This window comes from Protopterus annectens, chromosome 3.part0, assembly GCF_019279795.1.
Source record: "Protopterus annectens isolate FY-2018-M chromosome 3.part0, PAN1.0, whole genome shotgun sequence".
In the NCBI taxonomy this organism is placed as follows: Eukaryota; Metazoa; Chordata; order Ceratodontiformes; family Protopteridae; genus Protopterus; species Protopterus annectens.
The window spans coordinates 845,952,858-845,979,751 of NC_056731.1; the positions used below are offsets into that span (position 1 = coordinate 845,952,858).

General features: G+C 38.5%; 1 protein-coding gene across 1 annotated transcript in view; it reads left to right on the forward strand.

Moving 5' to 3' along the window:
* The window catches only part of RELCH (RAB11 binding and LisH domain, coiled-coil and HEAT repeat containing), a gene marked incomplete in the record, with an annotated part of 1,574,926 nt that overhangs the window by 883,830 nt on the left and 664,202 nt on the right, over positions 1-26,894 (forward strand). Inside the window, 1 exon segment of the mRNA XM_044065183.1 lies at positions 26,152-26,292. Coding sequence (XP_043921118.1) covers positions 26,152-26,292 — 141 coding nt within the window.

The window sequence follows — 26,894 nt, forward strand, 5'->3', positions numbered from 1 at the left end:
GGAGAAACTCACTCTACAACCTTTTGAGCCTGCAGCATCGGCAGAGTTGAAATATTTATCTTGGAAGACTGCTTTTTTGTTGGCCATTACCTCTGCGAGAAGGGTTTCTGAATTACAGGCCCTTATGGCAGTTGAGCCTTTCTTAATTTTCCACAAGGATAGGGTGTCTTTGCCTACTAACCCTTCTTTTATGCCTAAAGTGGTTTCTAGTGTGGCTTTAAACCAAACTATTCATTTGCCTACTTTTTATGCAAACCCCCAAAATAAAGGGGAAAAGATTTTGCACACTTTGGATATACACAGACAGTTGCGATATTATTTGAGCAGAACTAAAGGGTTCAGGCAGTCTCAGCAGTTGTTTGTTTCTTTTGCTTTGGGTTCTCAGGGCAGACCTGTTTCAAAACAAACTATTTCTAAGTGGATTGTTTTTTGTATTGCTTTCTGTTATTCCCATCATGGTAAGGAGATTCCAGCTGGGATTAGGCCTCATTCCACTAGGGCTACTGCCACTTCTACAGCTTTTTAAGGGGTGGCTACTAAAGATATTTTGGAAGCAGCTACTTGGAGTTCAGTGCATACTTTCTCTAAGCATTACCACCTTCCACTTTACTCTAAATCTAGGGCTGGATTTGCAACTGCAATTTTACAAGGCATGTTGGCAGCTCCTAATGCTTTATAGTTTTGCCATCCTCCCTTACCTCTGCTTTGGGATTCTACCCATATGTAAGGACTGCAGCAATGTGAGATGAAGAACATAGTACAGTTTTGTACCTACCATAAATGTAGATGTTCGAAGATCCACATTGCTGCAGTCCAATTTACCCTCCCTCCTTCCCCTCTGTTGTTGAAGGTGGTGATGTGGTTTGTGTTGTACATATTGTAAATATGGTTAGTGCACGGGTGGTTGGTTGGGTTTTGCTGGTTTTTGGCTTTGGCCTGTCTTGTTAGGGCCTTCTGACATCTGGGGCAAGAAAAGACTGAGGAAATGACGTCGGTCATGCGCTTTTGTACCCTGACGTCCTGATGTCAGTTTTAAGCGCCTTGACCGACGTCAGCCTAATACTTTGGTATTCGGGCCGACCGAGGACAGCGGACTACCCATATTTAAGGACTGCAGCAATGTGGATCTTCGAACATCTACATTTATGGTAGGTACAAAACTGTACTTTTCCTGCCCAGGCGTGGAAGCAGCCAGGACAAACTGGGAGAAAAATGGAAACTTAGACGCACAAAAGTAAGTTTTAAGTGCTTTCATTCTTTTAATCACCAAACCTTCCTCAGAAAACATTTTCTGAGGAAGTTCTGGTGATTAAAAGAACAAAAGTGCTTAAAACTTATTTTCGTGTGCCTATGGTTCCGTTTTGCTTTTTGAACAGGGAGAAAACATTGCTGATTTCAGCTTTTGCTGACAGTGGAGTGAAAGTTGCTGAAAATGTAATTGAAATAGTAGAATTGCTACCAGAAGTTTTTTCTGATGATGTGGGTGCAGAAAAAAGTAATGCCATTGGAGGAAAAGGAGATTGTAGCTGTAACTAAGATGAATTCAGAGGAAAACTTTCAGAGGAGATTGCTTGAAGGAGAGACAGTTGCCACTCAAAAAAAAAAAAAAAAAAAAAAAAAAAGCACAATTACAACCCTCCAGCCGGGGGGAGGGGGGGATTTGCAGGATGATTATTTGGAAGAAATGCTAAACAAAAGTGAGCCAGAAAGTGGAGCAGAAATTTCATGGAGTAACATCATGGAATAAATACACAAAGAAAAAAAAAAGAAGAGGGGAGACTATGCCAGAAAATTTTCCAGAGGCAAAAACTTATGCAGAAACTGTTGGAGATGGAGCAAAGAAGAAATAAAAGAAACAAAAAGAAGTATACAGTATGTGTGAGCAGTAAAAAAGAAAGTTTGGACAGGTATGAGGTTTGGGACTCTTTCATAACACTTCTGGATGTCACTGCAAAAGAGGTAGGAGCATTTATTTTAATTAATCAAGATACTTTTTGTGACTTGATATTTAAGACTGGTTAGGCCATGGAAATTTTTTTGGGTGCATATGAACAAAAGAAAAATATTTATTTATGGTCAGAGTATATGGTGCAAGCTTTTGATAGACAAAAATAAAATAATAACGATCCAGTTTAGAACTGAAGTTGAAGCAAAAGAACTAAAAAGGACATTTGTTAACTATTTGTAAAGAAGTAGCGGACACTACAAACATGTATGATAAAGAGGACTATGGACTGGGGGAAGGGAATGTGGAGCAATACTGAAAATGGAAAATGATAATGTTATGCATGTACTTAGTGTTGTTAATGTTTATGGTAATAGGTTTTATGAAATACAGGGGTCAACTAAAGACTTATTTGTGTCACAAAAATGATCATTTAATCAATGAATGTGATAAAAATGTTATTTATGTGGTAAAACGGGGCATAATGCAAAAAAAATGTGATTTAAAGTGCATAAAATGTGGCAATACTGTTCATTCATGACTAGTATGTGAAATGAATGTGCAAGAAAATGTAAATGAATTTATACAGGTGAAAGATAGAAAATGTATTGTAGAAGAACATGTACAAAAAAGATACGACTGATAAAGAGCTTATACATGAAGTTAAAAAAGTAACAAGGAAAAAGAAGCAGAGGGGAAGAAGCTGATTGGTGCACAGTAGGAAATAAAAATAATTTAATAGGGAAAAGAGTAAAGAAAGGAAAATAAAACTCATATATATGGTTAGAGAAAATAAAGGAAAGGGGTAAGCATTTTATTAAAATGTTCTTAAAACTGAAAACAGCATTAAATGTGAACAGTATTAAGAGGAGAATAGTTATTACAATGGTGTGCTGCAGTAGATGCACATATTGTTTTAGAAGATATCAGAGTATTAACGGAGGAAGAAAGAACACAGACTGAAAAACTTTGGAATGGTGCAGTAATTCGGAACATGGAGAAATAAATGTGCTCGGGTATATGTATATTATGTCAAGAAAGCATTAAAATATTAGATGTAACCATAGTGGAACTAGGATGAATTACGGTAACAGTCTTGAGACGGAAAAAAATGTGTATAGAATTATAGCTTTATATGCATATGTAACCAAAAAAAGAGAGAGAGAATGTTTAAAAATATTCTTGAATATATTTGTATAAATGTGGACATTATGGTGGTGGGTGATTTTAATTGTAATTTAAAGAAAAAATAAGAGCAATTGTGATGTTAAAATGGTTAAATAAATCATGAGAAGTGGAAAGTTAAGTGTATGGGAGAATAACCACTGGACCTACAAAAAGAATGAAATTAGAACAGAAATTGATTTTTTTTAATATCTGATAGTTTAAAGCCTTAAAAGAAGGAATTAAGTATGGATTTTCAGATCATGTGGCTATATAGGGGTTAAAGTACAGGAAATCAAGAATATATAGGAATAGGAAAATGAATGAAGAGAGAAAAGAACTTACGTATTTATGGAAAATCATATGAATATGAAAGTATTTTATGAGAATTGGACCCTTTTGTGGCTTTCTTTTAAAGAGAAATATAAAAAAGTAAATGAACACAATGTAAACTGAAGACCACATAGCAAAAGAAAACCAGACACCAGTTTCTGATGTTCGGTTTATATTAAAGTAAAACAGCGAAAACCAGACACCAGTTTCTGATGTTCGGTTTATATTAAAGTAAAACAGCAAAAAAAAAGTCCCCAAATGAAGGAAACACGTTCAAAATAAAGGATGCAGATGAATAAAAACCGAACAATTTTATTCCAATACTTGACAGTAATACGGTAAGTGCTTTCACAATAATTCAATATTGCTTCATCAGACCAGGAGTAACAACTAACATAAGTCCTTAAATAACATTGCTAGGCCTCAAAATTCAAAGTAACCACTCAGAAGCCAGCAAACCAAAATTAATTACAATTTAAAGACAAAGTTACTAATTTCTATTTAAGGTTGAATGTGCAATACATTTCAGTACCATTTATAGCTTCAAAGCAAATTTCCCTTTAGTTCATGTTTGTTTACAAATTCTATAAATTAATAATGATATAAGTAATTAAAATTAAAGTAAGAAAATATATAAAAAAGAATATAAATATATATGAAAACACACATTAAGTACATATATAATTAAAAATATAACTAATAATTAGATGTATGTATGTACAACTCATATATAGTGTACACATTTACAAACATTATACTATATAACTCAACCATTATTTTTAAAAATCATCTGAACACCAAAAACTAATACATATGCATAATGTGCATAACTTAACACATCGCTACATAGCACAGCTACATATAAATGCATATAAATACTACAAGCCCTTCTTATACTTATTGACCCTTCTAGACTTCAGAACAGGTTTTAATGGGACACTGCCATTCAGACCGTGTCCCCTATGAGTACCCAAACGTAAGATCCACTGCAGTTCTAATGTTTCTGATCTATTAATATCTCCCATTCTTATATTTTCACCCACTGTTTGCAATACTTGAAATAAGAATGTGTGTTGTAAACCTTCTTTCAAACAATGTTTCGCTAACTCACTGTATTCTAAACCTTTATTAATGCAATATATATGATCCCTGATGCGTTCTCTAAGGCGTCTATTTGTTTTGCCTATATAGAATTTAAAACAGCAAGTACAGTGTGCACAATATATTACATTCCTTGTATTGCAATCAGCTTGAGTTCATAGTTCCCAGAGTTTCCTTGTTTCTGGGTGTCTAAAGAATCTAGACTGATCTATATGTTGACACTGTGCACATTTCCCATATTTTCGTGTCCCATTTGCATTACATAATAAGTGAGGTGTTGTATTAGTATTTCCATTGCACAATAACTGTTTTAAATTCATCTTATTCTTATATATGAATTTAGGCTGACGCCCCACTATAGCTGCAGTTTCCGGATCTTTAAGACGTATAGGCCAGTTCTGTCTAACAATCTGTTGTACATTAAAAATATTCTGAGCATAAGTAAGAATCAATGGTACATTATCAAATGTGGATTTCACCTTTCTGTTCATAGGCCTATCACTATAATAAGGATGGGCACGGTCCATCCTTTCATTAGTCACTTCTCTGCGAATTTGAATAAATTCATCTTTATTATAACCTCTATTTTCAAATTCAATAGCCAATTGTGTCACGCTTGATGTAAAATCATGTTCTTCACATGATAGCCGAGATACTCTGAGAGCTTGACCTTTAATTATTCTCTCAAAGGTAAATCTTGGATGCATACGATTTCTATGCAAGTATGTCGGATAGTAGCATGCCTTTCTATATAATTTAGTGGTTAAGAAATTACCCACTTTTTCTACAGAGACATCTAAAAATTCCATTGATTTAATTGAATATTTCATAGTGAATTTCAAAAATGGGCTTGTATTGTTCAAATAATCATAGAATTGTATTAGGGCATTTTCATCACCCTCCCAAACAAGAAAAAGGTCATCGACAAACCGTCGATAAAACCCTATATGTGGGTTCTGCTTGTTTAGTATAAATTTATGTTCCCATTCTGCCGTGCACATTATGCATATGTATTCATTTTTGGTGTTCAGATGATTTTTAAAAATAATGGTTGAGTTATATAGTATAATGTTTGTAAATGTGTACACTATATTTATAAGAGTTGTACATATATACTCACATCTAATTATTAGATATATTTTTAATTATATATGTACTTGATATGTGTGTTTTCATATATATTTATATTCTTTTTTATATTTTTTCTTTCTTTCATTTTAATTATATCATTATTCATTTATAGAATTTGTAAACAAACATGAACTAAAGGGAAATTTGCTTTGAAGCTATAAATGGTATTGAAATGCATTGCACATTCAACCTTGAATAGAAATTAGTAACTTTGTCTTTAAATTGTAATTAATTTTGGTTTGCTGGCTTCTGGGTGGTTACTTTGAATTTTGAGGCCTAGCAATGTTATTTAAGGACTTATGTTAGTTTTTACTCCTGGTCTGATGAAGCAATATTGAATTATTGTGAAAGCGCTTACCGTATTACTGTCAAGTATTGGAATAAAATTGTTCAGTTTTTATTCATCTGCATCCTTTATTTTGAACACGTTTCCTTCGTTTGGGGACTTTTTTTTGCTGTTTTACTAAGTGACGTTCGCTTTTGGGTGTTATATTAAAGTAAACTAAAGCGCTAGCTTGGTGTCTGTTTTTTTTTTTTTTGCGCAGTGGTCTTCAGTTTACATTGCCTTCATTTACTTTGTTCCTATGGGCTTGCTTTTCAGATCTAAAAAAGTATTTTGAAATGTACAAGGAAGAAAAGGAAGAGATATATAAAATATTAAGAAACATTTAGAGATTTAGTAGAGAAGATAACTTCCTTTTATGAAAAAGAAAGATAAATATATAAAATGAAATAAATTTAACAACTTGATATATAAACAAAATATTGTTTGCAAGAAAAGAAAGAAGAGGTAGCATATTTGAGTAAAATGATAAAAGAATGAAAAATGAGGGAATTTAAAAAAAATAAGGAAGGTAAGTAAATAAGACAGCAAGAATGAATATACATAATAATTAAAGAATATGTATTGGAATTATTTGCTAAAAGAGAAGAAAGCATAGAACAAATTTATGAAAGTGAAAATGTAAATAATGAAGATGAGTATTTTGAACAAAAAATAACCATGAAAGAATTGAATGAACTTCTAAAAGATATTAACATGAATTCTGCAATAGGTTTGGATGGAATTGAATATGGTGTGTATAAAGAAATGAAAGAGTGTCAAAAGTTATTTTTATAGAAGTTATGAATGAATGGTTAAAAATTCAGAATTGGGGAAAGGGATGTACAGATAGAAAAAGTAAATGAAATATTAAGTATAAATAAAAAAAAAGGAAATAGAGGAGATAAATCAGAGACTTATAACATTGAATAATACGGATTATATGTTTATGAGAATAGTAACAAAAAGGTTACAAAAAATGGATAAAATATATGACCAAAATGTATTCAGAAGAAAAGGAAGTCAAGTTATTATGGATAATAAGAGAAATAGTTGATGATATAAATAAAATGTAGAAGTGAAGGTTATGATAGAGGATATAAGTAAAGCCTAGGATGATGATCAGTATAAATTAAGGGGAATTTTGCAAGCATATAATGCAAGCAAAAAATATTACAAGTAATAAAATGTTTATGAAAGGAACTATGTGAAACTAAATGTAAATGGTTGGATTGGGGAAGAAATAGAATGTGGAATAAAGCAGGGCTGCCCAGCTAGTAGTGTAATTTTCTCATTAGTTATGAAGGTAATAGTGAAATAAATTAATAAAATGTCAAGTAGCAGTAGATACAAAATGATGAAGGAAATACATTTGCCAATAATGTAGAATTAGGAATAATATTGTATTAATTGTTAAAATAAAGTATAGATAGAAAAAGTAAATGAAAAATTAAGTATAAATAAAAAAATTGGGTTAAGTATAAACAAAGAGAAAAGTAAATGGTTTTGTTTTAAAGGTATAATAGGTATTGAGTTCAATGAAACATATAGATATATTGTGAGTAATATTTGGAAGGAATGAATACAGACAACAACGCGATAATGTATGCAAAGAAGTAAAGGATATAACAAATTTTTGGAAAATCTTATAGATTTTTATATAGAAAAAGCACACTTGTTGAACACCAAGGTGATAGGAAAAATTGTTTATGTTAATAACTGATTCCTTTTAAGTATGAAAAGGAACTAATTATGATTATATTTTCTTTTATATGGGGCTCTAGACTGAATCCAGTCAAGAGAGGGATTTTATATATGAAAGATCAACAAATAGGCTAGAGTTTAACACAGGAGTACATGCAGCATCTTTCCTTTTAATACCTTATATAAAATTAATTATGAAAGAAAATAAAACATATTTGAGAAAAATAGAAAGGAATGCTACTTGAGTATTATGAAAGCATTTTATTGCATTGATCCATGGAAAGATTTAGAAATGGATAAGAAAAAAAGCCATAATGATGAGATATAATAACTATAAAGAATGTAAAGAGTTTTAATGGATATTGACTGGGAATTTTCTAATAGACAATGCAAATATGCCATATAAAAAACAAGATAGAATATGTAATAAATGTGGAGAGTTTGAGACTACTGAGCATGTGTTTTTGAAATGTGAAAGAGTTAATTTGTGAAAAGAAATATGTAAACATAATAGGGTGAAAAGTTTGTTAAAATTGGAGCAAATAAAAATGGACATAAAATTTGGTTATTATGGTGCATGAAAACATGAAGAAGTGAAGAAAATGGACAAAATAATGTTTTGTTTCATGGACTATATGGAACAAGAGACTAAATTAAATAAAATACAATGGAAAATGGATTTTGACAAAGACTGGATAAAATAATGTTTTGGGTTATGGATAAGAGTGTAGGAGAGGATATGCTTAAATTGAAGTTTATAATGTATGGAGATTTGTAAATACATGTAAATGTAAATATGTATATAATATGTAATGTATATATCAATAAAAACCTATGCTTTGGATCTCCTAGATGGTGCCAGAGAGCTCCTACAGCAGAAAGGAAAAGGCCTAAGAGAAGTAGCAGCGTGAGGGAGTAGAGAAAGCTATGGAGAGTTTGGAAGTGAAAAGTTAGAAATTGGGGGAAACGTTGTTTAGTGTGTAGCTTCAAAATGTAAATAAAGACTCCTTTGCAGCTAATGTTACAAATGAGCAGTATTTGTAGGTGGTGATAGCAAGTACATTAGGACATGATCCTTTGTGGGATGGTATGGAAAAGAATGGAATAGGTAATAGAATTAGGAGTGTTTGTATGTCAGCATATCAAAATCATAGCATGAGAGTGTTAACGAATGGGTAGCTAAATAAAGAAGTATGCATGAAGTGTGGTATAAGACAAAAATGTCGCATGAGTGGAATTTTGTTTGCATTGGTAATTGTGATAGTGAGTGAAGTAGCTTATAAAATGAAAGATGCTAGATATCTGATGCAAAGGGAGGTAGTGATTCCAGTAGTTTTGACATACACAGACAATGTTGTAGCTACTGAGAACAAAACATGGATAAGGGAAGTGTTGGTTTATCTGAATGGATGTTTAATAGAATTGGGAATGACCCTGAGTAAAGATAAAAGTATGGGTTTGGATGATGTGAAAATGTAAGTGTTTCTGCTACGGATATAATTTGAGAAAAAATGTAACTATGATGCAATGGAGAGGGTTCAATAAAAGAAATAAAAGAAGTATGTCTTCTGTGGAGGACGTATAGATTAGCATTAAAAAAGGTTCATCTTGTGAATTCTATATTAATAGGAGAATAACATGTATGTCAAATGTTGATATGGTCCCATGGAAATATGAACAGGAAATTATGCAGTTGGTGTTTTCTTTTATATGGGATTCAAGATTAAACCCAGTGATAAGAGGTGTCTTGTGTATGAGTGAATATGGATGGTTAGGGTTACTAAATCAAGTTGCTTATTCTACTTCTTTAAAGTTGTTTAAAGTGTTACAGTGGATAAAGGAAGAGGATGAGAAATTAATAGTGGGAATGTTTAAATACAAGTACAAAAATTCTGGGTGATGATGAAAATGTTACAAACTTTTTATTGTTTTTTTTTTTTATCAAGAAATTAGTAGTGAGAATATTGTAAAAGTACAACAATTTCTGGGAGATGATGAGAATAAGAAAAGATGAAAAAATATGTAATTGAATAAATTAAACAAATATCAAAATACTAACTTAACATGGAAAATAAAAGTTAATGATGTAGTGAGATATAAGGGTGCAGTATAATGTGATGAAACAATATTATAAAATCCAAATATCTGGTGCAATGCGAATAATAGAAGACCAGGAACCAAATGGAAAACTAACCAAACAAGCCTGTATACAAACTCCGTTTATTGCAGTAAAAACACTGCAGTAAACAAAGTTTGTATACAGGCTTGTTTGGTGCTTTTTCCATTTGGTTCATGAAACAATATTATGTAAATATGTGGGGAAATTTACCAGAATAAGTGATTAAAGCTGTTAAACTCAGGAAAAGTGGTATACAAAAATAGCATTGTGTCAGGATTTCCTATGGAGACTGGTACTAAATAACTTACCAGTACAGGGGAATATGCCATATGAAAAGAAAGTTGAACGACTGTGTTTATTTTGTGTGGAGGAAAGGATAGTAGAGCATGTTTTTGCTTTGAAATGTAAAAGCGTGATGCAACTCAGGAAGAAGTGTGATGAATTTTTTTTGAGAATATTAATGGCATAAACAGTATAGATATGAATATGATTATGCATGGATATTGTAAGAAGAAGAAAGAATATGTGAGAAGGGTAGATAAGAATTTATTTTATGTAGTATGGGTTACTTGGGATGAAAGACTACAAAATTTTGTTTAATGGAAAAATGATTTTGGGAGGTATGTTGTAAAAAATTAGATTATGTTTGTCGAAGAAGGAGTGAGAGTCACTTGTGGAAGAATAACAAAATTATAAATAGTGGAAAAAAATAGAAATGTATGTATATGTGACTGTATGTAAGTAATGTGTTTTTTACATCCACTAAACATATCACCAACTCAAGCATGTGGATCTCTGATTAGCATGTCATCTGTAGGATAACACATATGCAATCCCATTACCCCACTTATGCTGCACTGCTACGTAGTCAGTCCATCTACCTAGTATAGGAATAGAACATAAAGCCTTCATGGAAAACTATCTTTTTGGTGGCTATCACTTTAGCGAGACAGATATCAGAAATCCAGGCACTATCCTCCCAGACCCTGCATTTGGTTTTTCATAAAGACAGTGTGTGTCTCTGCATACCAACCCCTCTTTCTTGCCCAAAGTTGTTTCTCAAACAAATATACATCAGACTATACATTTAGTAAAATTAGGGAAGAAATTAGGCAGTAAGGGTGAATATATTTGTTGGATGTTCATAGACAGTTGCGTTTCTATTTGCATAGGAAAGCAAGCCAATCGTTTATTGCATTTGCAGGCCATAGGAAAGGCCTACCAGTTTCCAAGGTTACTTTATCAAAATAGATTTTTAGATGTTCTTCATGTTTCACTGTTGCAGTCATTACAGTTGGGTAATATGCTGGCAGGTTGCCCTCAGTCAGCCTGAATAACAAAGTCTTGGGTCCTGCGTCGGTTGCTGTCTCTCCTCTTCCATGACTTCAGGTCGTCAGGGGTGTATAAAACATGCAGCGACACCATTTTATTCAGTCTTTCTTGTCGCACTGTACCCGAAGCAGAAGCAGTTCGCAAGTGCCGGTCGACCGACTCCTGAAATGTTCACATTCGAGTTTCAGAACCGAAGTCTTCAACTAAAGCTAAGTACCCCGTTGGGGAAACTTTTTCTTGCTCCTTACCGATGTCAGTCAAAGTTAATAATTGCATTACTTGTGGGAAGCAAATACCTCATAAGGATTTTCATTTGTACTGTATTCCTTGCCTAGGCCCAGATCATAATGTGCCGTGCTGTTGGTTTTGTGCTAGATTTAACCAACGCACTATTAATCGTCGGTATATTTTTGCTTCAAAATATTTTGTATCCAGATTTAATTACCCTGAAATGTCGTCGGTTAGCAATCCGACTTCCGGAGTGCTCAAAAAATGCAAAGAAAAAGACAGAGACAGACTGTTGAGGTCCAAAACAGACGACGAAGCTTCTCCTAAGCCAGTCGCCGGTTTGCTGGTACTCAGTGAGGCACTTTCACAGCCCCTGATACCCACTACTTTTAAGTCGCAGGCCTCTAACGAGACCCATGCAGAGTCCTGTATTCCACGAGATTCTCAGAGTATTGAACCCGCGGATGTCTCTCCCTTGGATGGGTCCGCAGCTGCTGAGCAGGCACCGGCTGCTGAGGGTGTTTTCAGGCCTCAACATTTTTATATAAAACCGACGCCAGCTTCAAAAACAAGATAAAAAACATCTAAGGCTAAAACAAAGACGCATGAGCCAAGTGCCCCGGCCCCTATGCCTAAAAAATAGATGATCAAAATGGCTGAGGACTTAATTACCTTGATCAGGGGTTCCCAACCCCCCCCCCCCCTCTTGCTAAGAGGCCTAGGCAAGACACTGATTATGAATATTCATGTCAGGTTTCCATTTCTTCTGATTCCTCTTCTGATCAGGAATTTTCTATTCAACCCTATGAGGATTCAGATGCAGAAGAATCCATCCCAATCTGCATCTCCTCCTGAGGATTATTCTTTTGGAGAAACCTTGCATACTTTAAGGGAACATTTTCATTGGGAGAGTCAGGATTTCTCAGAATCAAAAAATAGGCTTAGGGATTTCCTTCTTCCTCAGCATAGGCCTTTGGCTATACCTCCTGTATTAGACATTGTTGATGATGTGTTTTCGGAATCCAGCATGGCTCCTGATTCCCTACCTCTGGCTCTTAGTAAGCCAGACAGATATTACAGGGTTCCTGACTCCCACAAATTTCTATTCAAAAATCCTGCTGCTGATCCTATCTCACAGGGTCCCAAAGGTGTAAAGGCATCTACAGCCAAAAATCCTCTCCCCTCTGATAGAGATTCCAGGGCGCTGGATAGATGGGGGAAGGTTTATACATCTGCAACCTTGGCAATTAGGGCCTTAAACTGCCAGTTTCCTATGCTTAAATATCAACAGCATGTTATGGGCTTATTGAAACAGAAAATGATGTTGATTTCTGATTGTGTGGAAAATAAAGAGTTACAGGAATTATTGCATGCAGCAGAACAGGTTGGAAAGTATACCTTGCAATGTGGTTTTGATTCCTTGGAGGCCTCTTGCAGGGCCGCAGTTACTGGATCTGTAATTAGAAGACATGCCTGGCTCAAGGAGCAAAATCTGCCTGATCATGTTAAAGCTAAATTGTTGGATGCCCCTTTACAGCGTAATACTCTGTTTGGTAATAAGGCAGAAGAGGTTTTAAAGAAAATGGAAGGCAAAGCTAAATCTATGCAAACTGTAAAAAATTTCTTACAAGTGCAGCCACCCAGGTTCAGTAGGCACTGGCCTACTAAAAATTGGTCCTTTCCTGTGTCCAACAGAGCCTGTCAAGGCAAATCCAGGCGCTCAAAAGGCTCTAGATACCAATCACAGGGTTCTTGCAGGTCAAAGCAATGGGGTGCCTCCACCTCCAAATCTAGAGGAAACAAAGCACAACCCTACAGTAAGCAGTCTCAATGACTTCCCTGTACCTTTACCAAGCACCTGTCTTTTGGCAGCTCCCTGGGGGGAAAATTAGCACTTCATGCTCAAAATTGGCAGTTAATAACCCAGGACTAGTGGTTATTAAATATAGTATCCCAAGGGGTATAGATTTCATTTCCATACTTTGCCATTCCCAAACGGTTGGCCAGATCTGCCACAAAATCAATGGGCAGAGGCTCAGAAACAAGTTACGTCCCTCATGCATATGGGGGCTATTCAACCAGTGCCAGAACAGGAAAAAGGACAAGGTTTTTATTAAAGACTTTTCCTGGTACCCAGAAAAGACCATGCCTGGCGTCCAATACTGGACTTAACGATTTTGAACACATTCCTGGACATTCTAAAATTCAAAATGCTGACTTTACAACAGCTACTGCCTATGCTGGGCAGGAACGCTTGGTTAGTGACTCTAGACTTAAAAGGGGCATACCTGCATATCCCAATAAGGGAATCTTGCAGAAGATGCCTCCGCTTCAAAGCAGGTTTTTTGCATTACCAATTCTCTGCACTGCCCTTTGGCTTATCTACTGTGCCCAGGGTCTTTACAAAGTGCCTGGCACAAGTAATTGCATTTTGCAGACAATGAAGCATACAAATGTATCCTTACCTAGACAACTGTCTCATTCAAGCAGAGAACAAGGACATTATTCAACATCTGGCATTTGTAAAAAGGCTTCTAACATGCCTAGGGTACACAATAAATGAAAAGAAATCCCAACTGGTACCCTCACAAATAATTACATTCTTGGGTGCAAGCTTGAATACAGCTGCCCAGATGGCTTACCTTACACCAGACAAACAAAGGCAACTGACAACATACTTCAAACAGATGGCAACAAAAACCCAGTTATCTGCAAGGCAAATTCTGCAGGCTTTGGGGTTCATGGCATCCTGCATTCTACTAATTCCATATGCAAGACTACATAAAAGGAAACTTCAATGGTACCTAAAAAGTTTATGGAGTCAACATTGTCAGAGTCTGGAAACAATGATTCCTGTCATTCCCTGCCTACAACAGGAGTTTCTTTGGTGGGCAGAGACTTGTCACCAAAACAAGGGACAGTCATTCACTCTACCCCCTGCCACCCAAACCCTAACTACAGACTCATCAGACTATGCTTGGGGGACCCACCTGGTGGGGAGATGCATTCAGGATATATGGAGCCCAAAACAAATGCATCTGCATATCAACCAGAAAGAGATGCTAGCTGTTCAGAATGCTCTGACAGCCTTCAATGACTTAATTCATCCAGGACAACTATTGATAAAGACGGACAACACCACGGTTATGTGGTACATAAACAAGCAGGGGGGATACACATTCCTACCCCTTTTCCAGACTAGCCATGGCATTGTGGAACACAGCCTTGACTTACCAAGTACATCTTCAAGCTCAATTCCTGCCAGGAAAACAAAATACTCTGGCAGATGACCTAAGCAGAAATCTTATGGACCCGCACGAGTGGAAACTGGATCCACAAATCTTCAGCATGGTAACACAGAAATGGGGGAACCCAGACATAGATCTATTTGTCTCTCCCCAAAATTATCAACTGGACAAATTCTGCACAAGGGCTTATCACAGACAAGCATGGAAAGTGGATGCCCTGTCCTTCAGTTGGAAAAACCTATCAGTCTCTGCCTTTCCCCTTCTGCCTCTTCTGTCAAAGGTCTTACTAAAGGTCAGACAGGAAAAACCAAAAATGATTCTGATTGCTCCAGACTGGCCTCGCCAGCACTGGTACCCAATTCTAAGGAATATGTCAACTCCCTCCTTGGTACTTGCCTCAAATACCTCATCTACTGTCTCAGCAGAACAATCAAATTCTGCACACTCAGCTCCAAACCCTGAACCTTGCAGCATGGCTGATCATTTAATTATTCAAACAGCACCTCTCAGTAAATCTGTGATGGATGTCATTTTGGAAGCCAGAAGGCCTAGTACTAGAAAATCTTGTGCTGATAAATGGAAGAGATTCTGTGCTTGCAACCAAGCACAAGGAATGGACACAGCAAAACCAAATATCCCTCAGATTTTACAATACTTGACTGAGACGCCTGACAAGGGCCTATCTTTTTCTTCAATAAAAATCCATGCCTCTGCCATCTCGGCATATTACAACATGGCGCCTCCCCTCTTTTCTCATCCTCTGCTAAAACAGTATCTTAGAGGGGCCAAAAATTTAAGGCCTCCCAGAAGATCACCAACTCCTGCATGGGACCTCAATTTTGTGCTGGAAAAACTCACCCTGCCTCCTTTTGAACCTGCAGCTACTGCGGATATAAAATTTTTATCTTGGAAAACAGCTTTCCTCTTGGCAGTCACGTCAGCAAGAAGGGTTTCAAAACTACAGGCTCTCTTGGCTGTGGAGCCTTTTATTACATTTTACCCGGATAGGGTGTCCCTCAGGACCAATCCTCCTTTATGCCTAAGGTGGTATCCAGTGTGGCTCTTAACCAAACAATTCATCTGCCAACATTTTACCCAAATCCGCAGAACAAGGGGGAGCGAATTCTGCATTCATTGGATGTACACAGACAGCTAAGATTCTACTTAAACAGGACCAAATCTCTAAGAAAGTCTGAGCAACTACTGGTGGCATTTGCTTCAGGATCAGAGGGGAAGGCTATATCAAAGCAGACTGTTTCTTAGTGGATAAGCCACTGCATTCGTTTCTGCTACTTGCACCATGGTAAACCTGTGCCCAAGGGAATCCGGTCACATTACACCAGGGCTGCCTCTACCTCAGCAGCCTTTCTCAGAGGAGTTCCAACCAAAGACATTCTAGAAGCTGCTACTTGGAGGTCTGTTCATACCTTCACAAAGCATTATCATTTGCCTCTCTTCTCCAAATCCAGGGCAGGCTTTGCCACTGCAGTTCTGCAGGGCCTTATAGCCGCTCCTAATGCTGTTTATTTCCATCCTCCCATCCATAGCTTTGTGATTCCACCCAAATGTAATGACTGCAACAGTGAAATACGAAGAACATAGTACAGTTGTGTACACTTACCATAAATGTAGATGTTCGAGTGTATTCACTGTTGCAGTCCGGGTTACCCACCCACCATCCTTTTTCTATAACTTTTTTCCTTCACTATATTGTAAAGGCTTTGTGGTGTATTTGCTTTTAGATGAAGGTAAAGTTTATGTTGCTAAAAGTGCATTTACATATATTGCTGTTTATGTTTATATATATATATATATATATATATAATTTTTTTTTTTTTTGCACCCCATTTAGGGGGCACCTGACATCTGAGGCAAGAAAAACTGAATAAAATGGTGTCTGCTGCATGTTTTATACCCCTGACGACCTGACGTCATGGAAGAGGAGATAGCAACTGACGCAGGACCCAAGACAGGACCCAAGACTTTGTTATTCAGGCCGACTGAGGGCAGCCTGCCAGCAAATTACCCAAATGTAATGACTGCAACAGTGAATACACTCGAACATCTACATTTATGGTAAGTGTACACAGCTGTACTTTGTATTTCCTTTATTTACACCTCAAAAGGCATGAAACCTGACAGGTGTATTTGGGCTCATTCTACCAAGGCAATGCCTATGTCTGCAGTCTTTCAGGCGAATGCCTCCTTGGATGATATTTGTGCAGCAGCCACCTGGGCAAGCCATCATAACTTTATCACTCATTACAAATTAGATTTAGTCTTCAAGAGAAGGGCCTCTTTTGGTGCGATGTTTCTGAGGAATATTCTCCTGTGGGTCCACCCCAGGTTAAAGGTAGCCCGGGACTTGGTCCCTTATGTTAGGATGAGATGAAAAATTGACAATATCATATTAAAAAGTTATGTACTTGCCATAAAGTTCCATCTGTATTGTCGATTTTTCATCTCTCCTCACATCCCCTCTCTCCAGCCCCCTTTCACAGGTTTCTTGGTTGAACGGGAAGAAATCCTAATGGTTTAGGTTGTTTTTTTTATACTCCAGAAATGGTCTGTTTTAAAAACCTTCTAGTATGTTAAGTACTGCAATTTCCCTTTTTTTTTTCTATGCATGTAATTATTGCAAACAAAATCTCAGGTAATTGGGAGAGATGCATTCTGGGTAAGGGGAGGTACTCAAGAGCTTTTTGGTTACCATGAGCTTGCTAATGGCTGAGTCGGATCTGATGGAACAGATCTGGACCCATATGTGAGGAGAGATGAAAAATCGACAATACAGATGGAACATTATGGTGAATATATAACTTCTTATTGTAGCAATGTAAAAGGTTTCCACTTCATGTAGGCAGATATTGAGATCATTGCTAACCTTCTGAAGGCCAAGTCCATAGCTCTTAACTTCTTAGCGCAAGAAATCTGGACAAAGTTAAAAATAATGGGGGGGTCCCCAAAGGCCCAAAAAACACATTTTTTAAATATTGCTCCTATAAACTTATGAAATTGCTAGAATAAGTTTTATATTATGACTTTTTCTGAAGCATATGAATTCTGCAACTCAAATGTCTGTCATTGTTTAGTATTATTTAGTCACTTCAATCCTCATTGATTTGCCAGAAAACTGCAAATTTTATGAACAACAGACCAAAAATATGATGAAAAAATCTGGATAGTTGAAAGATATGGCTAAGTCCCACAATGCAGCCCCAAGGGAGCTGGGACTCAAGACCTTGATCCCAAATGTTGATGGATGAGGGGAAACCTCCAGCATCAGCAAGGTTAAAGTCAGAATGCATGTTGCAGATTTCTGTGGTGCTTTTGAGACTGATGAAGTCGAGGGCAGTGATCCTGAACTGAGCACTGTTTTCAACCTTGAAACCTCATTAACATAAGCTCCGAACTTCCTGAGAGGTAGCAACAGATTTTTCTGTCCAAGATAAAATGCATTTCAAACGCTTTTTTTTTTCTGAGAAAAAACTTGTGTCTAGGAGGTAAGTAATTTCCATCTGGTTGTTTTAATAAGTTTAGCTTTGTTAGAAAAGCCCTTCACAATCATATAGCCAGTTCTCACAGAGAAGCAGTTACTTACGCAGTCTCTTTCAGAGATGTTATCAATTGGGTTTGTTTGTGAAGCAGTAGCATTGAGACAATCATTATTTCAAGCCTTTTCCAAGTCCCACAAAATGGGTTGCTAGTCCAGAGCTGGAAGGTGTGGGGGTGGGGGTGGGGGGTGGGGGGTGGGTGCTGTTGTCATTCAAGACATGATGGTCTTTTCCTCTCAGTTTGATACATAGATTAATAAGCTATCCATAATTATCACAGGAAACATAGGAAGAAGAATGCTGTTACTGTTGTGTGAGATGGTCACAGTAAAATTAAGTAGATGACTTCTTTTCATTTTAGTATTAACACTCTCTCCTTAGTTATTTTTATAGTTAGACCTGTTCCTTGTTTATATTTCTCATTTTGCTTAGCTCCTTGCATAATAGCATAAATCCTGTATGTCTTTTGAGAGGTTTACAGCTTTATAAATGCCACCTGAGCGGGTGAGGCATGGAGTGAAAGCAAGTTTTTGTAGGAGGTGTGGTGAGATCCTGCTTGCTGTCAGCTTGACCCTGCAGCAAGTTGCTCACGTTTGATGCCTGAGTGTTTCAAATGCATTATAAGTAGCAGTGCGTCTGTCTTACCATACGTTTGTAAACGGTGAGTGATAGTTATTTATCTTGGGTGATGCTGATGGATGAGGCAAGCTTGGAAGCTTTTAAAGAACACATGCTTCTTCCCTTGAATCATTTTTACTATAATTGTTAATTTTTGCTGAATTAATGTAAGGTTGCAACTTTGAAAGATTGAATTTGTTTTCCTGGTGTTACTTATATTAAACCGTGTGCCACATGGCATTAGTGTCATATGAAACAATCTAGGAGGAGGTGGCCCTAGGCTAGTTTAATTCTTCAGTTTTTCTGTCTAAAAAGGCAAAAGGAATGTCATATGCATACTGATGTCCTTCAAGGATGCATCTGCAGTCATAACAAATGGGTTGTCCTCTCGTCAGGCAGCCCTTCGGTCGGCCGGATTCCAAAGTCTGGGTCCGGCTTCGGCTGATGTCGCACTTCACCCGACGTCATCTCTGCTGGTCTTCGGGTATAAAGGCATCAGCCGACGCCATTTTCCTCAGTCTTTCTTGCCGCGTGGCGCCCGAAGCAGAAGCTGTTCGCAAGTGCCGGTCGGTCAGATCCAGAGATTACTACTACCGAATACTACTTCGAAGACTTCTAAAAAGCTAAGTACCCCGTTGGGGACTCTTTCTTGCCTCAGCCGATGTCAGAAAAAAGTCAATAACTGTTTAACTTGTGGGAAACAAATACCTCATAAAGATTTCCACTCTTACTGCCTGCCTTGCTTAGGCCCAGACCACGACGTAGCAGCCTGTTCGGCCTGTGCTTCCTTCAACCGACGAACGCTTAGGCGTCGGTCGGAGTTTGCTGAACAGTTTTTCGGCTCAGATTTTGCGTACATTATGCCGTCGGATCCTCCGACTATCCAAATTGTTAAAAAAACGCAAAGAAAAAGACCGACACTCGCGGTCCACGGTTTCGGCCGAAACCACGGTTAAGCAAGCCGCGAGTGTCTCGGTTTCGGCCGAAACCGAGAAAGCCGGTCAATCTTCAGCCGAATCCATGACTACTACTGAGGCTCCTGCTACCTTAGTTGAATCGGCCTCAGAAGTTTTGCCTACTACTGTGGTTCCTAGTGATTTATCAGACACCATCCCTTTGGATGTCTCTACCCCAGCACGTGGCTGCTAGGCCTCCTGCAGCCATGTCTATTAAGGCCTTTGCCAGGGCTAAAGCAGCCAAAACTGTTAAATCAGTGCCTGTTAAGCCCCCTTCACACAGGCCCACTTCTAGTTCACAAATGCTTACTCTGGCAGAGGATTTAATATCCTTAATTAGAGGATCCCAATCTCACCCAGACAGGGCCTCTCAGCCCCAGAAAAGAGATCTAGGGCAGAGCCCCGAGCCAGTGTCCTCTGATGATTCTGCGGATGACTCAGACATTACAGACCAGCCAGAGGCTCCTTTTTCTACTTATGAAGATTCAGATGCTGAAGAATCCATTCCATCTGCCTCTCCACCAGAGGAATTTTCCTTGGGGAAACCTTACATGCCATGAGAGAACAATTCCAATGGCAGGGACAAGATTTCTCAGATTCAAGAAAAGGCTTAGGACATTTCTGCACTTACCACAACATAGGCCCTTAGCTATACCTCCAGTACTGCCTGTTGTGGATGATGCATTTAATGATGTTTGCACCGCTCCTGATACTTTACCTCCAGCCCCTGCCAAACCAGATAGATTTTACAGGGTGCCAGACACTCATCACCACCTATACAAGGCCCCACTTGCAGATCCTGAGACTATATCCCAGGGGCCTAAGGCAGTAGCCTCGACCTCAGCAAAAAAACCCTATTCCTTCTGAAAGGGAATCCAGGTCCTTAGAGAGATGGGGAAAAAGTTTACACCTCTGCTACTCTCTCAGCTAGAGCTTTAAACTGTCAGTTTCATATGATCCAATACCAAGAGTTTATGCTTGATCAGTTAACTAAGAAGCTGTCCTCTGATGACTCCTTAGATAAGAAATATGTTTTAGAAATGGTAAATAACATCCAACAGGTTAGTAACCATTCTTTAAAATGTGGCTATGATGCACTGGAGGCTTCATTTAGATCAGCCATGACTGGCACAGTGATAAGAAGGCATGCATGGTTGAAAGAACAGGTCTTGCCGGATCATGTTAAAGCAAAGCTGTTAGATGCTCCTATGGATAAGACCAGTCTATTTGGTACACCTGCTCAGCAAGTAATGAAGAAAATGGAAGAGAAGGCAAAATCTGTACAAACAGTTAAGGATTTCTTACAGGTTAAGCCCCCAAGGTTTAGCAGGAACTGGCCTGCCAAAAATTGATCCTTTACAGACTCCTCAAAATCTCAAAGAGGCAGGAATAGACGCTCTAGAGGCAGAAATCAATCCAGAGGAGGTGCCTACAGAGGACGACAGTGGCAAGGCAATAACCGAGGCACAGACACAACCACTGCCACTACAACAGGACAATCACAGTGACTTGGCTCTGACACCGCTTACCAGGGAGCAAATAGCAGCACCTTTAGGCGGAAAGTTAGCCATATTTTCAAAAAATTGGCACTATATCACAAAAGACAAGTGGATTTTGCAAACCATAGACCAAGGCTACAGGTTCCACTTCCACACCTTACCAGTAAAAAGAGGAATGCCAAACCTACCTCCAAATCAAAAAACAGAAGCTCTAAAGCAGATAGCGGAATTAACAAAGATGAGAGCTGTGGTAAGAGTACCTATAACAGAACAGGGCAAAGGATTCTACTCCAGACTCTTCCTAGTACCAAGGAAAGAGAAAAGTTGGAGACCTATTCTCGACCTGTCCGTCTTAAACACATACATCATTGTCCCAAAATTCAAAATGCTGACCCTACAGCAACTTCTTCCCATGCTGGGCAAGGAGTGTTGGCTGGTAACTCTAGATCTCAAGGAGGCATACCTGCACGTCCCCATACGACCAAATTGCAGAAGATACCTCAGATTTCTTGCAGGATCAGAGCATTATCAATTCTCAGCATTGCCCTTTGGCTTATCTACTGCCCAGAGTATTCACAAAATGCCTGGCATCAGTAATCGCTCACTGCAGGCTACAGGGAATCCAAATTTATCCATACCTGGACGACTGCCTGTTACAAGCGGACAACAAAAGCAAGCTGACAACAGATTTACAAAGAGTCATTTGCTTACTACAAGCCCTGGGATACACAGTCAATTTACAAAAGTCAAGACTGATACCATCCCAAACAAGAACATTCTTGGGTGCGGAATTGGACACAGTAAAACAAATGGCATTCCTAACGGCAGAAAAACAAAAACAACTCCCTCTTTACTTCTTGGCATTAACAAAGCAGAACAAACTAACAGCAAGAAAAGTACTGCAGGCCTTGGGCTTCATGGCATCATGCGTAATCTTGGTCCCACATGCCAGACTGCATATGAGAAAGCTACAGTAGTACCTAAAGAATTTATGGTCTCAACACAGGCACAGCTTAGAAACCGAAATCCCACTAATCCCATGCCTGAAACAGGAGTTCCTATGGTGGGCTCAAGCATGCCAGTCAAACCCAGGCTTACCCTTCCACAACTTTCAAGCAAGCCAAACCATCACAACAGATGCCTCAGACCTAGGCTGGGGGGCGCACATGTTGGACAAATGCATACAAGGATTGTGGACTCAAGACCAGCTGCACCTGCACATAAACCAAAAAGAAATGCTGGCAGTAAAACTAGCAATCCAGAAATTCAGACCATTCCTCAAAGAAGGCCATTTAATGATAAGGACAGACAACACCACAGTCATGTGGTACATCAACAAACAGGGAGGCACTCATTCATACCCACTATGCAGAATGACTCTGGACCTTTGGAATATGGCTCTGAGCTACAACATCCAGTTACAGGCAATATTTGTGCCGGAAAAGAAAACACCCTAGCAGACATGTTAAGCAGAACCACCTCGGATGCTCACGAATGGATGCTACACCCGGACATCTTCAAGGCCATCACAAAGAAATGGGGAATGCCACAAATAGACCTATTCGCATCCCCACTCAATCACCAGCTGAAAAAATTCTGCACAAGGACATACCACCCACTTGCATGGAAGGTGGACTCTCTATCCTTCAGTTGGAAAGGCCTGACAGCATATGCATTTCCACCTCTTCCTCTGATGCACAAGGTACTACTGAAAATCAGAGAGGAATGCCCAAGGATAATCCTGATAGCTCCGAATTGGCCAAGACAACACTGGTATCCATTGCTGAGGAGCATGTCTCTGGGGAGAATGTGGTCAATACCCCTGATGCCTTTGATGTTAACTCAGAATAACTACAACATCATGCACCCAAACCTAAAAACCTTGCAACTGACTGCCTGGAACATCACATAGCAGCATCTAACCCAGACCTATCCCAAAGGGTTAAAGACATTATCCTTGAAGCACACAGACCTTCAACAAGAAGGAACTATGCAGGAAAATGGAAAAGGTTTGTCATTTGGAGTGCTGAAAGAGGAAAAGATGTGTCGAACATAGATATTGCTAACATCCTGGAGTACTTGGCAGAGCTCCTACATACAGGCCTGTCCTATTCCTCCATCAAGATACATGCATCAGCTATTTCAGCAGAGTACAGCTACGATCCACCTGTCTTTTCGCATCCTCTACTCAGGCAGTTCCTCAGAGGGATCAAGAATGTAAAACGTCCTAGGAAACCACCATTACCAGCATGGGACTTGAACTTTGTGCTAGAAAAATTAACACTCCCTCCATTTGAACCAGCAGCAACAGCAGATCTTCAACACCTATCATGGAAAACTGCTTTCCTACTGGCAATTACTTCAGCAAGGAGCGTTTCAGAACTACAGGCCTTAATGGCAGTACAACCCTTCCTAATCTTCCATCAAGATACGGTGTCCATGAGAACTAATCCTACATTTATGCCTAAGGTAGTATCCAGAGTGTCTTTAAACCAGGCAATCCACCTACCTACCTTCTTTCCCAACCCACAGAACAGGGGGGAAAGACTGCTGCATACCTTGGATGTACATAGACAGTTACGCTACTTCCTGGACAGAACCAAAGGTAACAGAAAAACTGACCAGCTTTTAGTAGCCTATGCAACAGGAAGGGAAGGAAAAGCAATTTCCAAACAGACAATCTCTAAATGGATAGGAAATTGCATAAGATTCTGTTACTCCTACCATGGAAAACCAATTCCACAGAACATAAGACCTCATTCTACAAGGGCAACAGCCACTACCACAGCTTTCTTACGAGGAGTGGCAACCAAGGACATTATTGAGGCGGCTACTTGGACCTCCGTGCATACATTTGCCAAGCATTATAATCTACCTCTATACTCTAGATCCCGAGCAGGGTTTGCCACTGCTGTACTGCAAGGGATCCTAACTACACCATAATTTTTTTCTTCCTCCACCCCTAGTTTGGCTATGGTATTCTACCCATTTGTTATGACTGCAGATGCATCCTTGAAGGACATAGTACAGTTTTGTACCTACCATAAATGTAGATGTCCGAACAGGATAGCATCTGCAGTCAGGATTACCCACCCTCCTTCCCCTCTGTGGTACTCCTAGGGTATTTACCCTCCTAATAGCTAGCTAGGGGGGAGTCTCTTATGGTGTATTTGTTTGTATATATGTACATACATGCTTATTTTTTGTGTTTGCCTTCTACTTTTTTGGAAACATTGGCATTTATCCAAATTTTAGCTTTCCAAGAGGGCAACTGGCATCTGGGGCAAGAAACACTGAGGAAAATGGCGTCGGCTGATGCCTTTATACCCGAAGACCAGCAGAGATGACGGGTGAAGTGCGACATCAGCCGAAGCCGGACCCAGACTTTGGAATCCGGCCGACCGAAGGGCTGCCTGACGACAGGACAACCCATTTGTTATGACTGCAGATGCTATCCTGTTCGGACATCTACATTTATGGTAGGTACAAAACTGTACTTTTTGATGAATACCTCACAACTCTTGATATCTGGTACAATAGTAACATTTATGTAGAAGTATTTCTAAATTCTGCCATGCAGTTTGGTATTTTATGTATATTTTTAAAATGGTTACCTATCAATTTCTCAAAATAGAATACAGAGGTACTACTGTTTTAGTGAATTAGCCGCGGTGGTGCAGCGGTAGCGTTGTCGCCTCACAGCAAGAGGTTCTCCTGTTCGATTCTCGGCTGGAACGCCTTCTGTGTGGAGTCTGTATGTCCTCCCCGCGGTCAAGTGGCGTTCGAAAGACATGCGTGAATGGGCATGCCTTCGTTGAAGGTTGGGCGTCGGGCTGGCATTTCGGCACCATAAAAATCGACTGCCAATCATTGCCGACCAGAGTTCTGCTGTGGCGACCCCTAACCGGGAAAAGCCGAAAGAAAAACAACAACTATTTACAGTTTGGCAATATCTTTTTCAGGTAACTTTCTTTTGATAGCAAAATGTATATTTCACCTAAACATCACATCATGTTCAGTCACTGCATTGCCACAGCAAGAGTGGGGCAAATGAGCACCAACTTGTAGGGTGGTGATAAACATTAAAAAAAATGGTTGCGAGCATGCAAGCGGTCAGTTAAGCAATCACTTAGTAATTTTTAAGCTGCTAAACTCTCCTTTTTATTTTAAGTTGGTTAATTTACATTTAAAAATAACTCACTAGATTGAGTGTGTGCACTGCTGGCAAACAGTTGCTTAATTGACAGCTTGTAAGGTGCCCCTGGTAGGGGCAAATGGGTGTACTGTATAGAGCACAGAATTCCCTTGCTGTAGTACAGGAGCATGATGTATCAATTTTAATAAATATTAGCTTTGTGGCAGGAATGTATTGAAAATTAGTTTTATGTTGAACAGTGGTGTCGGGCATTTGTTTAGTGTTCAGGTTTTGGCTTTCTTATTATTATGACATTTGGATAATTGTATTTTACTTTAGCATAAAATGGAATGGACATCCCTGCTTTTTTCACTTTAGAATGTGATGAAAAGTCTGTTCGTTTTGACTATGAAACTTCATATTTTCATGATTTTTTAAGTGAAGTGAGACTTCAAAGTTACTGTATTTTGCATCGTAATTCATTTTCCATGCTAACAGTATGGAAAACACTAAGCATTTAGGACACCTGTACACCTTGCTTTCTTGTCATTGTTCTTATTGTAAGCAGATTGAGACCTTCTGATGGTAAAAAGGTAAAAAAGTTGTCACTTTGCAAGTGCTTCTTTCAAAATCTGAAAAATTAGGAATGCTGCCAGTGATTTTAATGTTACTATATTTTTTATTGTAGTGTTTCTAGCTCTGCAGTTTTAGGTCCCTCCATGTCTGAATTGGCTTAGGAATGTCCTTCACTCTTTCTTTCAGAAGGAGATTCGCAGTTCTCTGGTGCTGTCAATGCTCCAACAGATGTTAATGGAGGACAAAACTGATCTTGTACGAGAAGCTGTTATCAGAAGCCTTGGAATCATCATGGGCTATATTGATGATTCTGACAAGTATTTACAGGTATGTGTGGTGATGTCATGTCCATTTCATTATATTTCCTGTATGTGTACAATAAAGTTTAAGGGGCTTAGTGATCTACTTGTTAGTGCTGGGTAATACCCAGGTTGTTCTGTCAAAAGACCTTGATAATCTGGTAGAGATACATGGCAGACTTTGGAAATACATTATTGGATGTGTTTGAATAACCTTTACAATTCTGTGTAGCAATTGTTTTAATTTCAGGAAGGTGCTGAAGTATGTGTCTATCACTGGAGTGATACCTGTGGACAGATGTGTATATGTTTGTGTTGGGGAGTTGAAGGCATGATACAAACAGTTACAAGTTGGTTCACATCACTTCAGTCCCTGGGAAGGTGTTTGTAAGATTTCTTTGTGAAATTCTTGACTGACATCACTACTCCGTCTGGTAGACAGCTGCATACAGCACAAGGAGTTTATGCAGTGAATGTTTTGTTAGTCATCTAGCTTAATACTGTTTTACAGCTGGTCATCAGCTAAGCTAAATAATGGCACCCATGTAATGTGGAAGACATACATTCATTTGTTCTCTGATTACCTGCTTAACCTGATTTAGGGTCATGAGGCAGCTGGAGCCTATCACA